Genomic DNA, 16414 nt, shown 5'->3' on the forward strand with positions numbered 1-16414 from the left:
TTTCCATTAACGCAATTTCTAAATCAGCTCGCGGACATTGACGATGCAAGAATCAACCGACACTGATCATTACTCTCATAATTAACAATGTTTCTTATTTTTTATGTCATCAATTCTTTTTGCATGTAGACTCTCATAGCATCTGTATACACAAGTACAGTCAACTCAGCTCGTTAAAGGTCTGCTCAAATAATATATATATATATATATATATATATATATATATATATATATATATATATGTAACTGCAAGCAAAAAGTCGATATTGTAAAATCATTTATCAGAGATGCTATGCAACAGGTGTAACGGTACACGATAGATCGACCAGTAGCATAGGCTACTACTTGTTTCTGATCGTCGATTACGTGGTAGATTTCGAAACTTTCAGAGTAATTCCATTATCAACTCTGCTTGGTGAACTGAAATGTGGTTTTGAACCGTATGTCGTATTCACATATGGACGTCGAATAATTTATCGATTAAGAAATTTTCTATTAATCTTAATGCGCGCATACACAGGTGCGCGCGCGCACATACATACACCCATTTTCTTGCCAAAATCAATAGAGCTAAAATTCTAGTACCAGTTGAAATCCTAAATTCTTCTTATTTCAGTCTCTCACTCTGATTTGCATATGCAAAGTAGAATATTTTACACTTGAGTATTTCAAATAATTATTAAAAAGTAGTATTTCAAATAATTATTTTGTTAACTATTATGATTATATAAATTGGATCAGAAATTATATAATGGCGATACCAAAAGAGCAAATTTTTGGACAAAAATTAATGAAAAATAGTTTGGAATAAAATTATTCTCAAATTTTTATTTATAAATTTATATATATATATATATATATATATATATATATATATATATATAGACACATCTAAATATATGTATAGACATATTTGACATTCGGAATCGAACTCGATTGAGTTTTGCAGTACTCAACATATCACATAATTCACTGTGAACACATTCAACGTATATCTCGCAGATTCAGGTGTTCCCATCTCAATTTAAGTGACAGATTTTGAAACTCGGTCGAGTAATTCCATTATTAACTTGTCAATGAACCGCAAAGCTTAAGCCCAGCATTTTATTCAGTTCACTGGTGCATAATTTATCGATCAAATCGATTCTGCTTTGATAAATTTGTAAAATCAGTGTTTTGACATATGCATAAAAAACTAAACGTTAAAAGTTGATCTCTTCTATGAAATTATAAATTTACTGTGTTTACTTATTTACTGTTATAAAAAAAATACGTTTGGTGAAACATATTTAACTTTTTATCTTCAGTTTTATTATATGAACAGATATTTTGTTATACAATATTGTATAAGCATTGTTAAATAATAGAAATCAAATATTAATGGCTAAATTAATATATTTTTTTATTTATTTAAATTTAATATTTTAATATGTAATTCTTTTATAAATGAGAGAAATTACGTATAGATAAAGTCTTGCAACATTATAACCTTATTATTTATATTAATTTTATAATTCAATTTTTACACTCTGTTACAAAAAGATATTGAAGAATAATCTCCAAATATATACTTTCAGAATATTCGCTGAATATCCTTCGACATTTCCTATTTATTTCGATAAATACACTCACATTTCTTATTCAGAAGCGATAAAGATGTCAAACACAAGCCCCAAAGCTTCCGTGAAGTCTCCTTAATAACTTAGAACTAAGAAGTCTTGATGATGAATACAGCACGAAGCTTAGATAGCAAACTGTCAGGAGTTCATAACCATTATAAGGTCAACGTGGATTGTAAATTATATATAACAAGGAAATATGACGAACTTAGAGCTTGAAAATTTATTTTTGCAATTTTGTGGTCTACATAACACACTCACAAGTACACACACACACACACACACACACACACACACAAACTCCGCGTTTAATTCAATTCAGATTTCATCAGATAATAACTTTCATAAATATTAATGTGCTTCCTCATGCATTTTTAGCACGTAATCATGAATTTCAACAACGTAAGCGCTTTGATCTGTGTGTGATCGTATCGGGAATAAGAAACTGAAGTTTTTTAGCTTAGTTTGTTATTAATACACGTAGTTACGCGCAGAGAACAATGGTAATGTGCTTTCTCTAGTAATACCAGAAACGAGGCAGATAATTTGATGCTATCCCTTTGCAGAATTGAGTTCCTTAAACGATTACTCAGCTATGTGCAGCTTTGATATTGTGGACGAATTGAGTCTTGTATAATACGAGTTTCTCACAGTCTCTGCGTTTGCACTTAAAGCGCAATCAATACCTCCATTTACTCTCCTCATCTCTTATCCGTGTATTATAATTTAAAGCCATTAAAACGTGCTTGCAATCGAATTAATATTGATATCGTTGCTTACATTTTAGCAATTTAATTAACACTATCAGTATAATTTATTCATTAATGCAATAAATAAAATATTAAATTATAATGTTTATCATGAAATTCTATTTACCTCAATTATGTGTTTAAAATCCGATTGTTATACGTTGATGAAATATTTCTTTTATTATTCTTTTGTTATCTATTATTTACTTATTTAATTTGTGACTATTTATGTAGAACGGAACACACGGATAATTGATTTCTCATTTTTTTTTTTTTTTTATTTTACCGTAAATAGCTTTCCGTTTGAGCATTCTCGTTCCTATTGATTCAGATGCGGGTCAGCAAATTGCATAAATCCATTATCCTGTTTGCAGAACATACGATCTCGCGGCTTTACGCAAATTATTTGTCTTTAATAATCCCGTTTCACATGAAACGGGATAGCGCGACCGCAAGCGGGGATGTGTGACAGCGACAGTTTATTGCCTTTTTATAAAGAGAGCAGAGTTTGTACAAACGAGATTAGTAGCGTTTAAAGAAATCAAGTGATGGCTCGTATTACGAATTACGAGGACGTGCAATTATTTCGCTTTTGCGAATTGAGCAGCAATGAAAGACCTTTCGTCCTACCAGTCACATTTTTTTAATGACATCGGGAGCTTATTTCACTGCCCCCAGTTGGTCGAATTTTACGAGCGAGCTATCACGCAACTTTAATGCTCCATAAATAGTGCCGATCATTTTTTGCGAACGCGCGCCGGGGATTGTTTCTCAACGGACTAATCGATGCGCACCGATTCGGCGAGATAACGAGCTTCGATTGCTTAGCCCCGAGCGACTGTATAGCGTGCAAATTCATCATTAAAATCAATTTTAAATGAATTTACGAGACGCTCGAGAGACAATGAATAAATCATTTTATGAACCGTTTTATCTCGATACTATTGCAATCTCCAGGTTTCGAAACCATAAAGTAGTAATCAAAAAGTACTCTCAAAGGTTTCTTTTTTATTTTTAAGTTATTAAAAGAATTTTTTACTCGTTTCCCGAAGCATCTAGCGCTTCTTTTGCACTTTTCTATGATTATTTGCAGTTATACTGCAATTATACAGTATAGTTGCAAATTTTTATTGGTCTATCTTTTATTTGTGATTTTATATCAGAAAGAGTCTTCTTCAATTTACATTAATTTTAAAGTTTATATTCTATTTTCGAGATTTGTAGGTATGTTAACGTTTGCGTGCCGCGCGAAATTTCAAGAAATGCAGCTGGCAAATCTAATTTACATATAATTTATAATTGACGCGAGGAAAGCCCGATATGAATAATGTGCGATGAAGAGCATTGTAGATCTCATTTTACAATATCTCTCGACATAATTTCGATGCTAATACACTTTCAAAGTCCGTCCTTACGGAGGGAGCGTCACTTGACCGACGTTATAATAATAGTTGATTATTATCTTTCGTTAAACTTTCCGCTTCGAGCACGATGACGTAAAATGCTGGGCAATCGCCACATTACTGCGTATGTGTCTTGATTGCATCATCCTCTGAGAAGCACGAGAAGACGACGTATATCCGCTGTAAATGGCTACAACTAACGTGTTTGCGTTTGCCCGGGGCTAATAAAAGAGAGTACGTCTTACGATCCATCATTCTCTCGAATAGTTCATCGAAGATAGAGTTGCGTCGTTCATCGTTGCGTTCTTCCATTCCGGAATTTGCATGGGTCGACGATGCGTTCGATTTTTGTACAAGAACGAAAAAAATATATATAGATTCTTTTTTTTTAATCTTAAGATCTCTATCTATACTAAAGTACATATATTCTTATATGTGTAGTTTAATTCGAGAATAACTTTATTTTTGGCTTATTCAAACTTTAAATTCTTCGCTTATATTTGCATATGTTTTTACTATTAAAAATCGATTTCACGATAAACAACACTACTTTATTTTTCGTTCACTTTTCATTGATTATAGGACATCTTGAATTCACGGAATATCAGCTTGAAAAAAAGAAATTTATGTGAAATGTTTGTAAAAATCATATTCAAAACTTTAAGATCATATAATAATATTTGCACCAATTTTTGTATGTTCTTGCAAATATTTAAATTTAGTGTAGCTTGTATGTACAGAAAGTATGTGCTAACATTTCATAAAAATAACAATATATTTTTACAAAAGAATGTCACTCATGTCACTGTAATATAGGACTTGATTAATACTCAATTGTCTAAAGAGATTTATTTTATGTAATTAAATACTATAAAATCAAAACTTAAAAATTTTGATGTTTAATATGTGATAACGCAACAAAAATCTTTTTATGACAATCTGACTTTTTATGTTTCCAGAAAGCGCGTACGAAGATGAGGAGCAGTTCGCCAGGGGCAGCATTACCCCTGGTGAAGGCGTCGTTGATGAAGAGGACGGTTGTCAAGGCGAAGGTGGCATGAACAGCTTCCCCTTAAGGATGGCGGCTGACACAACGAGGGGTCGAATCACTGGCGTCGGCGGTGGTGGTTTCTTACGAAACGCCGGACAACACATGAACTACGACCCCGAGGCGCCTCCACCGCCGCCGTACATCGCACAACAGACAACCTGTCTGCTCGAGCGACCAGAAATTGACAAGAAAGTCAAGGTATCGTGCAAACATAAAGTTTATGTGCGCGTTGAACGATAAAGATAAATCCATCTTGACGCAGAATAACGCAAAATTTCAAAAATTATTATCAAGATTATATCGTATAATCATCATATAATTTTATTATCAAGATTATATAATCATCATATAATATTTTCTATCTTTAAGCACATTGCGACTTGTTCTGATCTTAATTTATTTAACTTATTATTATTCTTTTTATTGCGACTTCATTTCTTGATATATAAATATCAATTCGCGCGAAAAATGCAACAATTGCATCAACATCAATTTAAATCGCGATTCTAACGATAATGGTGCGATCGAAAAGGTTATCGGGTCGTAAATTCTCCGGGGGTTGAAAATAAATAGCTTGGTTTCCGTTCGCATAAATTTCCTCAGCGGCGCACCGGAAATTCCAACTCGAGTTTGACGAGCGAGAAACAGGAAAAGCGGCAGCCGATAATGACGTTCTGATGTCAATCCAATTTGTACGCGGTCTGCTGGCTTGCGAATCACAAGAACGAGAGGAAGGGGTTCATGGCGGGAGGGGGGGAGGGGGAAGAAAGGAGAGAAGAGAAATGACTGTTCCTCTTTCCCGATTCCTTTATTGGATCTTGCCGGAAGTTCGCCGCGCGATAGCAATTTGCCTCTTCTCTGCCTGATTTTCCGTCTGTACGTCGACAGGAAGAAAAGAGGTGCCACAGTTGGTGACGGTCGGGTCAAGTTAGATTAAATCTTAATGCTGTTTCGATAACCACGTTTAGTGCAAACGACAGCGTGATGGACCGGGCGCGTTTATTTTTGCATAAGGAGCGAGGAGGATTGGAAGGAATGTATAATATCAGGGTGTCGAGCTTGCGATGGCTGATCGATGGCTCAGACATTTAACCTTCGAATAAGGCTAAACTCCTCTCGTGCTTGGCCGAAATCCTCGTTTATTCTATCTGCGACTATGTGCATTATTTAGACACGACACGGATCTGCAAATAGCTTCGTCCAATTTTCAAATCGTTCTCTGCGACTTTATGGATATTTAATAATATTGTCTCGCGATTCTCTCGCGTGTTGAAAGGAGAGGAAAATCGAGAGTAGATATTCTATAAACGGTAAAGCGTAAAAGTTGATCTCGGAAAATGTGAAGAAGGCCGGAAGGCGTGCCAAACTTGGAGAAATCGATTTTCCTTACTAATATATATCGTTTCCTGCATCGAAAATATTTGCAATAAAATACCAGACACAAAAATTCCTGCGCTTTCTCGGACACTCGTGCTGAGTAGCTGAAGGGAACTGTTCGTTTTTATCGTCTCGTAAAACGGCAAATAGGATTTCCTAAAAGGCTGAGAATGACAGAGAAAACGCCCCCGTTTTTTCGACTTCCTGCTTTCAGGATCAGGACCATCGTACGATTACGTCCCTGTCGCTCTATCATCGTAACACGCATTTTTACACACACGCATTTAATCCATTCGGGGATGAAAAGCTCCAGCGCGAGCGGAATACTTTCATCTTTTAGTGCCTCGTAAATGTTTTCGAGTGAGCTCGCGCAGCAAAAACGCAGCCACCGGATTCACTGGTATATTACGTAACCGAATTTCGCCACCACCCTCCTTGAATTTCGAATAACGATTAATTTTCGATAAGAGTGAGATTTACAAAATATTCAAAGCTATTACTTTTCAATTCTTACTTATGACAGTTAAGAAATTGTTTATCAAATAATTTTTATATACAACGCATCTTTTGCATAATATATTCCTAAAGTTTTTAGTTAATTGTATCTTTAATTTCAAAAATATTTGTGCTTTTCTCCTGAAAATTTTGTATTTTGTTAGGATTATTTTGTCAGTATTATTTTTCACAAAACCCAATAAATAGTCATAAACAACACCTTTGACCTCGGTAATAGATCAACGTGTTATTGTACAACGAAGATAGCAGAAATATAGCATGTCATCGTATATAGTACATTTATCGACGCGTGCGTGGGTCAGGAGTGCGAACAGTAAATACAGACAGCGACTGGTCGGACACAGTGATTACAGACTGCATATGTGCGGACAGTATATGTGGAAACAGCCAAATGCGCACAGTAGAAATACAGATCAAATATAGAGAGAGTAGATATAGACATTTAAATAGGCATTAAATCTGCACAATTTAATGCATAAAATAGATTGATAGAACGACGCGTATCTTTATTTGCGTAATCAAAATAAAATATAAATTACTTTTTCCAATTGTAGCTAATTAAGCGTGAAAGCTTTAACTAATTCTTTATTAATTACCACAAATTATTATTAATAAAATATTTTTATATTGAATTATTTCTTGAACTCAAAGAGACAAAAAATTATTTATTTCAGTGCATTTAAATAGTTAAACTATAAACTGTGCAGAATATAATAAAAATAAAAAATATCAAATATAGGATTTTTTATATAATTGTTTAAAATGTAAACTATTATTTAAATTTCTATTTGGATAAAATATTTTTCGTTAATTATATATTATAAAATTTATAGCACTGGATTGTTTCTTGAGCATAAACGTTGCAGACCAAATGATTCTTTAATAATATAGGATTTATAGATCTTGTTAGATGTCTGTTTGCCAAAACCTCTGTTTGCATTAAGCTCAGAATCCTTTGTTGTTCCGCGCAACAAGAATACTAAAGCGAAGCATTTAATCCTCGATGGCTGAGCGAGATGCCGCCGTAGGTGAGCGTTTCTGCGCTTATCTCTGCTCTCGCTTTTCTTCTTACCTGCGGACTTAATTCTGTTTGTAAAATCATCTTGTGTCGGAAACAACTTTTTGTGGGAAAAAGGCAAAAGGGAATTTTCTCGCGAAATTAAAAGGAATTTTACTTGCGAATCCTTTTTTCACGAAATTCGCATTGTCTTAACAGAGGTTTTGGAAATCAGTGATGAGGGATCTTTTCGTAAAGTGAAAATCAATATCCAAGATTGAGGTCGTCGATACAATTCAAGTGCGAAACGGAACTCGTTCTACTTTATATACTCCGAGTTTGCCCTTATATTTTTACAATAAAGTATCATAAAACGCGAAAACGTTTTAGGAAGGAACTTTAGAAAGAAATCTAAGAAGGATTTAAGAACAATCAGATTCGATACCTTTAGGCCGCACCAGAACGCATTCCACTCAAGTCTTCGCAAATTATCGAAGACATGGAAAGTAGGAAGAAAGATAATTTAATAAATTGAAAAAAAAAATTCAATGAAAAATCACGCTTTATTTATTTTATAATTAAGAATTAAATCTCTATTACATAATTTTTTTATATCTCTTAAACATATATTATGTGCTATATAAAATATATAATTATATAATAATATGTAATATATATTATATAATATTATATAATATATAATATATAATAATATATAATCTATAACATTTATATATAATAATAATTATAACTTGAATTTTCTACATCGTAATACATACTCACATATAAATTTTTAATTTTGAATCATAAGAATCCAAAATCTAGTTATAATTAATTTCTAAGTGATAGAAAAAATGCGGAAGATGAAAGATACAGATATAAAAAAGGGAAAGTAGTGTATATTCTAATACTCCGAGATACTCAAAATACTAGAATATAATATTGCGAAGGCCGATACTGACAACGAGTGTTTGCAAAGGGCACACCTTAATTGTCGAACTGGCGCACCCTCGACAAACACCGTATCTATCATACACATACCGTTACGGCCTGTTAAGGCTCACGCGATTCCTTTTCGCTATAACTGCTACGCTACTTTATCCCTTAAAAGTAGATCCTATCAAGGTGAAGATCCGATGATGCGAAACACCGAGACGTTGGGTCAAGATTTATGCTCAAGTTATACGCTCGTGTCTCCGCGATACGTCATACACGTGTCCGACATTTATGGATCGAGTTTCGAATATAATACATATGTTATCGTCGAATGACAGATATCATGATAGAATTTATTGCAGAGAGAAAAGGCACACAACGTACGTGTGCTGATCGATGCGCGGCGTGTTTCAATAATTGTGTTTCAATAACTTTCGATAATCGATAATAAAACAGCGGCTTAATTCACGGCTTGATATCTGTTTCAATGCACCGTCGTTTATGACAATATAAAATTATCATTGTACGTACGACAAAATTGTACGAGCGACAATTAAAACAAGCTGTTAAGCACATTTTATGATCCTTACGCGAAATAGAATATTTTATACGCGCGAAATATATTTTGTGCAGTCGATGAAAATTTGATTTATGCTTAGTAATAAAATTATGCTGTTACACTATCTATAATTCTAATATAGACTTTAAATCGCAATAAAATATTATCTCGCATCCAATAATTAAACAATATAACAGATTAATTTCGACGAATTAAATATTGGAATCCAAATAAGTAATGAAAATTTTGCATTTAATTCCAGCTTAAGTTCAAATAAATTTTATATTAATAAAATCTTAATTTGATGTCTAAAATCTTAATTTGATTTGATTGAATCTTAATTTAATAAATAATAATAATAATAATAATATATATATATATATATATATATATATATATATATATATATATATATGAAAAAAATTGTAAAACATAATGAGTAGAAAAAAATATTTAATTTATTCATAATTAAACAAAAATATAGATTTACCAAGGAATCGGTAGATCAAAGAGAAAACGACCGATTGAAATGTAAAGCACGCAGGGCAGAGTGTAACGTTACGTTCATGTTACACATTCCTCGAATGCAGCCATGAGAGATTGCAATTGATCTTGCAGTCCGGCTGCATTTCATCTCGTTAACTATCCTTGCATGCGGACGCATTTGGTCCTGACTAAATTCTGCAAGCAGTTTCCGTGTGAAATCGCGTAGCGAGCGAATGCTTGAATTGCACATAGTCGTTACAATAATGAGGAAAGCAGAATAAGAGAGAGATATCTAAATCGACGAAATACATATGTGTAACGTAATGCACGAATTGCAACAATAGGGATGCATTAGATAAAGCAAAGTGAAAACATTTGGAAACGAAAAGGCGAGAGTTTTTAAAGGAACGTTATATAAAGATATATAAGAGGAGAAAATACGATCGACTCTTTACTCCTTTCACGTTGATAATAATTATTACGAAAATTATATTTTTAAAAACGTCGTATATATCTTAGAAGAATATTTTTCTCAGCAACATCCGCATTTGTATCGAAGTAATTAAACAATTCGTCGGAACGCCGTTAATATATTTCAAAGGAATGTTATTAATTTCCAAGATTATAAATGTACTGCCAGTTAATAGCCAATATAGTATTTATTTCATATGCCATAAAGTATTCTTATTGTTAGATGTACATTCTGATGTAAGAGAAAATTTATTATTAAGTTATTATTACGTTTATAGAGGCACAGTATACACGGCATGATGGAGGAAGAGAACGTAGTGCGACCTCATCAGGAAATGGCCACGCTGTCGCTTCAGGAGAAGAAATATCTTCTTGCCGTCGAGCGCGGAGACGTGGCTTCCGTTAGAAGGCGAGTTGAAATTTATGGTTAAACATTTATAAATTCCGTTGATCTTTTTATACTGTAAAAATCATATAAAGAATGAATATATCTCTCATAACGCTCATGTCATTCAATGTCAATGCGCGGATGCACTGCGGAATTCCTCGCGACATTATTTAAATAAATATTTATTTATTTTTTAACAGTTTGAGAATATTTTTGTATGCATATATATATATATATATATATATATATATATATATATATATATATTAGACAAGAAAAAAAGGGAGAACAAATTTTTTACTTTGAAATGTCAGGTATTTGTTTATGTAGAAAACTTATTTATATATTTGCGCTGATAAATTTTGCTTGCGAGTAGTATACACGTGTAGCTTTACGGTTCTTCCAACATCCGTATCTTTCCATCCCTTCCTGGATTAAGCATACGATTATTATTCTCGTTATCTTAATTGTGGACACGTGCATATATACGTGCATGTGCCGGTAAAAATAGATAACTGCATTGAGCAAAAGACTTATCTCGTGCGAACAGAAATATAGCGAGGAAATGAAACTTTTTGCGTACAAAAAAAAAAAAGAATACGCGCGCGAACTCTAACGGCAATAAACTTTTTCAGCGATGTTAAATATGTTCGTTAAAAAATTTTATTTTACTTACAGTCTTTAAAGTGCAATAAGTCTTAGTTTACAGTTAGTTTTTTATAACGTTATTTTGATTTTAGCATGCATGTTTGATAAAAATATAGGTAGTCAATTATAAGATATAATTATATTGTAATTTAATCCTATAGAATTTTTATTTATTTTTTCTAGATTTTATAATAAATTTTAATTTATAGCTTTAGTTGAAAGTTTATTCTTTAAAATTGCGAAATACATTTTATTACTACGTGCTATTTTACAATTCTTAGATATATATGAATAAATTTTCATCAGTTATGATAAAGAACCTCTTGAATTTCTAAGGAAGTTTGCTTGCACCATTATGAAACTGTCAGGAATTTTCTCTTCATGTTGATATAATTGGAACTATGGATTATGATTTATGATTAACTCACTCACGTGAAATTTCTCGTGTGTAGATTAGCATTTAATATTGCTACATGATTCTGAGTAAACGATCTATGTGTTTGATTTGAAAGAAGTCAAATGAAAAAATAGATTCTTCTAAATTTCCGTAAAATTATAATTGAAAATTTATTTAGATTTATATAGGATGACTAAACTACCGGATTTTTTTTGTTTTTATCATAGATTCTTTTAATGATTTGAAATAAATTTTTTTAGCGGAAATATCGAGGAAATCAAAATTTTTCAGATAATTTTAAATAAATGTTAAAATTTTAATTTGAATTATATTTGTAAAGTTAAACAATGTTAAAAATTGGAATGACAACCGCTTTAATGTAAAAAAAAAAAAAATATATCTTTAAGTTGGTCGCATAAATGTTGCAGTAAAAAGAACATTGAGTTTTTGGAATTCTTGTGTGTAGAAGTATGTGTGTCTACAAATTTCTAACGACAATTTATCAATCTTCCGAATACTCTCCTGTCATTATAGAATGCTCCAAAAAGCCCACGATGCCGACATTAACATCAACTGCGTGGATCCTCTCGGGCGATCGGCCCTGCTCATGGCGATCGATAATGAAAATCTGGAGATGGTGGAGCTTTTAATAGAGCACAAGGTCGATACCAAGGATGCACTTCTCCACGCTATCTCCGAAGAATTCGTCGAAGCAGTGGAGGTCCTTTTGGAGCATGAAGAAAGCCTTCATAGGAACGGCGAGCCACACGTAAGTCTTAAAATGCTTGTTATTTAGACATGAATGTTATATCTTAATAGAAAATCATAATTTATTTTAATAGGTTTTTTTAAATTTTAGTTTAAAAATTATTTTTTATATATTGCTCTTTCTTGTTTCTTGTTACAATTTATGATTCAACTTGACTTGAATAATAAAGTTGTGTCGCTTCCAATGCATTTTTTAATATAAATGTCGTATACATAAATGAAATGTGTAGAATCTAAAAATTAATTAAATCGTAAATTGATTACACGTTTCGGTTATTCTATTAGCGATTTTTTTTGTACTTTATTCCAATTGGTTTTTCTCTCGACCATAAAGACGGTTCCGTCAGACAACTGAAAAGCTGTTCGGAAAAGCAAAGAAAGAAACAAGTAATTTGGGGAAACGAATTGCAAAAGGGAAAAAATAGAAGAAACTTTGAATAAAACTTTAATCGGCTTTAATAAGAAATCAGCTTAGACAGAACTTCTCGATGAAATGATATTCGAAAGCGTTGAATGAATTCATTATATGGTGGAGAATTGGTTTCCCGTGAAGAAAAGTCTATCGGCCGTGGCGATGACTGGTTAAGCCGATTACTACTGATACAATAGCAGTGCTACTTCGCATCATGAGAGATTATTTGTCAATTATCTGCCTGACACACAAAATGTCTCCCCATTTAGTCGTATTACTTTATTACTTCCCTGTCAAGATAGAGAATTATTACGATGACTCATGTTATTTTATCTCGCTAAAAAGAAATTAATTCAAACATCTATTACATTTGACAAACAGGGATAACTGCAAAAAAATAGTTTGTAAATAATCATTTACATTATAGAATCAATGAAACTAAATGAAAATTGTACTCGCGTAAAGAAAGAAACTGTCGAGCTTTTATGAAAGTAATTACTTGTTTAATTTCTTTAGAGTTGGGAGGCATTACCTCCTGATACAGCCACGTTTACGCCCGACATTACACCGCTGATCTTATCGGCCCATAGGGACAACTACGAAATCATAAAGATCCTTCTAGATCGTGGATCCACTCTGCCGATGCCACATGATGTTCGCTGTGGGTAAGATACTTCAAAACTTTATTGACCACTTTTAAAAGTAAGAACTATATATATATGGAATTGAACGCAATTCACAGTACAAAGAAAATTATTGCTCAAATATAAATTATAAAAAAAATATTTTTTTTATAGAATTTTGAAAAAAACATTTACATATAATAAAATAGAAAATAATTCTAATAAAGAGAGAACGAAAATATATATAATTGATATTGATAAATATAATTGACGTAGATATTAAAAATTTGAATATAATTATGTAATATATACTTATATGTTATATTAAAAAAAAAGAAAGAAAATGAATTTTTCAAAATGAAATGAACATGAAATACTCTTTCTGTTTTAATATACCGTCTGATTGATCTAAGTAAGGACGCTCTTTTTGGGAATAATTAATACTCCCGACCGGTTTACCGCCTTATCCCTTTGTACCAACGCGACGAAAGCTAATTAAATTAGGCTAAGCGTACATGAGCGCCACGTTACTACCATTGATACTTTCCAAGAGAAAATTTAATCTATGTAATAGCATTACATTATATTAAGCTCATAAACCCTTTGTCTCGTATCTTGCACTGGAACCATAGAAAATCCGAATTCTTTACTGATGTACCTACACATAAGCAGAAGATAAACTTTTTATCATATTATTGTATATTACACGAAAAAAATATCATGTATTTATATTTAGAGTATAAAAATACTCTATGTATTTATATTTAGAGTATAATAATATTCTAAAAATAAATGATATTCGTATATAGAAAAGAGATGGAATAAAATTTTAAATACGTAAAGAATGAACAACAATATTTTTCATATACACAAGTTTTAAAAAATACCATTTTTTTAGATAAAAACAGAATATATTTCACGTTCTTTATTTACAGTACAGTTTTTATTCGAAAATTGCACTTCTCTGCGTTCGAAATTTATGCGAAAAATATTATTTAAAATTGTTTGGCGTATTCGTTTCGTACATAAAAAATAAAACGTTTCGTAATAAAAAGTTCTAGATTAGTAACCAACTTTTTCTCGATTCAAATTAGATTTCTCCTCGCGTAACGGTCGAGATGTTGATAAAAGAGACCACAGTTTTCCTAAAAGATGATATAACGTCATGAGACACGCGGTCACCTTGGGAAATATTCGAGAAGCGCTCACACCAGGTGATCTCTACCGAGATGTTTTCACTTCGGTTTGTCGTTGCCATTTGTTATTTATGCTAGATGCGACGAATGCGTGACATCGAGAATGGAGGATTCCCTCAGGCATTCGAGAAGCCGAATAAATGCTTATCGGGCATTGGCATCGCCTTCCTTGATAGCACTATCATCTAAGGATCCTATCCTGACTGCCTTTGAGCTCTCTTGGGAACTTCGACGGCTTTCGTTTTTGGAGCACGAATTCAAGACAGAGTATCAGGTAAAGAATGGAAGTTCCCTACAATTGTTTTTTTTCAAATAACATAGTTTGTCATATTAGATCGTTGCAATAGATGCAAATAAAAGTTTCAGCTTTATGGAATACTTCAAATAAAATAAATGTCACTTGATAAATGTTATCCGCTATGACTCTTTCGCAAAAGAACAACTTTTGCGAAATGTTCACGATTTTTCAGAGTGCAACAAACTTGTAAAACATAAAAAATTTTGAAAAACTTTTTTTCTATTTTTCCAATATGATATGACAAATTACACAAAGACAATACGCGAATATGTAAAATATGAAAACAATAAATCATCTTAGATATAGGAAGAAGCTACAGACATAAATCTAAAATTTTTAACGCAATTTAAAATTGCGTATCATAACTATATATTGTGCGTAATGTTATAAATATCGTACAATGACTATAAATATAATGTGTATCATTCTCTTTAAACGATTCGTTTTTGCTTTTCATGCGAATTAAAATGAAAGTCACTGTTTCCTTCTCGACGAAGTTTCTCTCTTGCGCAGTACAGTATCTCATTTGACGGAACAAATTTATCTCGTGGTAAGGTACTTCGGTACGGCAATTAATACGTGCTTTCCTTAATTTAGCGGTCATGTAGATGTACGGCGTGTTTTCCCCGTCGTTCCTCGAGCTTAGGTGAAGCGCGTTTCTCAAGCTCTACGTTAGCCTCTGTCCTTTTTTATCCCTCTCTGCACTTAAGTGGCTAAAGTTTAACTGTTCGCCGCACTCAAGCAACTTTTGATTTATATGCGCATTAAATTGCGCTTCCTAGCAGCGACCGAAGCAGTAACGCGGTACTATCGAGCGATTTTATAGTTTTCTTATCACGCCCTTTGTTTTCTTCTTCAGCCCCGTCAACAATTCCCTTTTCTCCCTTGACCCTTCTTAAACCTTTTCAACGTCATCATTTGTCTCGTATCTCTTTGTTCTTTATTCCACTCACTTTTTTTCTTGAAGGTTCCGCCTTTTTGTTCCCCGTTGTTGTATCTTTCCCTATCTTTCAAGTGTCAATCGTGGGAAACAGCTCGATGAAGACGACTTTGAGAAGAACAAAATGAGTAGGATTTGATAAATTGCTTAGCAATCCTTCTCAATCCCTTTCTCATTCAATTTTTCTTTATCCTTATCTTTTTTCTTGTTTTCGAAAAAAGATAACTTTATTCGTAAGTTTTTATTTATCTTTAAGACATACCAATTTGATCTGATATTTTAATCTTTTACGTAATATTTATGCATAATAAAATATTTTTTTTTCTTCTTGCCTATCACTAAAAAATATTGAGAGATATAAAATTATAAAATATATTATATAATTAAATATATTTATTTATATATAATTTTAATGTAAAACTAAATTTTACTTTTTTAATTACCCTAAATCATATTAAGTCTTTAATTTTTTATACCTATTCTTATTATTAATTCCCTAATATTTATTTTAATAATATGTTTTATATTTTATAAATAAATATATATACACATATATAACCCCCAGAAAAAAAATATACCT

At 32.2% G+C, this 16414-nt stretch overlaps 1 protein-coding gene across 8 annotated transcripts in view; it reads left to right on the forward strand.

Annotated features, from left to right (window-relative positions):
- The window catches only part of LOC126851017 (transient receptor potential-gamma protein), an 81014-nt gene that overhangs the window by 50580 nt on the left and 14020 nt on the right, over positions 1 to 16414 (forward strand). For all 8 annotated transcript variants that reach the window (XM_050594549.1, XM_050594551.1, XM_050594548.1 and 5 more), the window contains 5 exons: positions 4731 to 5020; positions 10443 to 10573; positions 12132 to 12366; positions 13294 to 13442; positions 14675 to 14870. In XM_050594549.1, the coding sequence (XP_050450506.1) occupies positions 4731 to 5020; positions 10443 to 10573; positions 12132 to 12366; positions 13294 to 13442; positions 14675 to 14870 (1001 nt within the window). The remainder of the gene's footprint in view (positions 1 to 4730; positions 5021 to 10442; positions 10574 to 12131; positions 12367 to 13293; positions 13443 to 14674; positions 14871 to 16414) is intronic.

This window comes from Cataglyphis hispanica, chromosome 7, assembly GCF_021464435.1.
Source record: "Cataglyphis hispanica isolate Lineage 1 chromosome 7, ULB_Chis1_1.0, whole genome shotgun sequence".
In the NCBI taxonomy this organism is placed as follows: Eukaryota; Metazoa; Arthropoda; class Insecta; order Hymenoptera; family Formicidae; genus Cataglyphis; species Cataglyphis hispanica.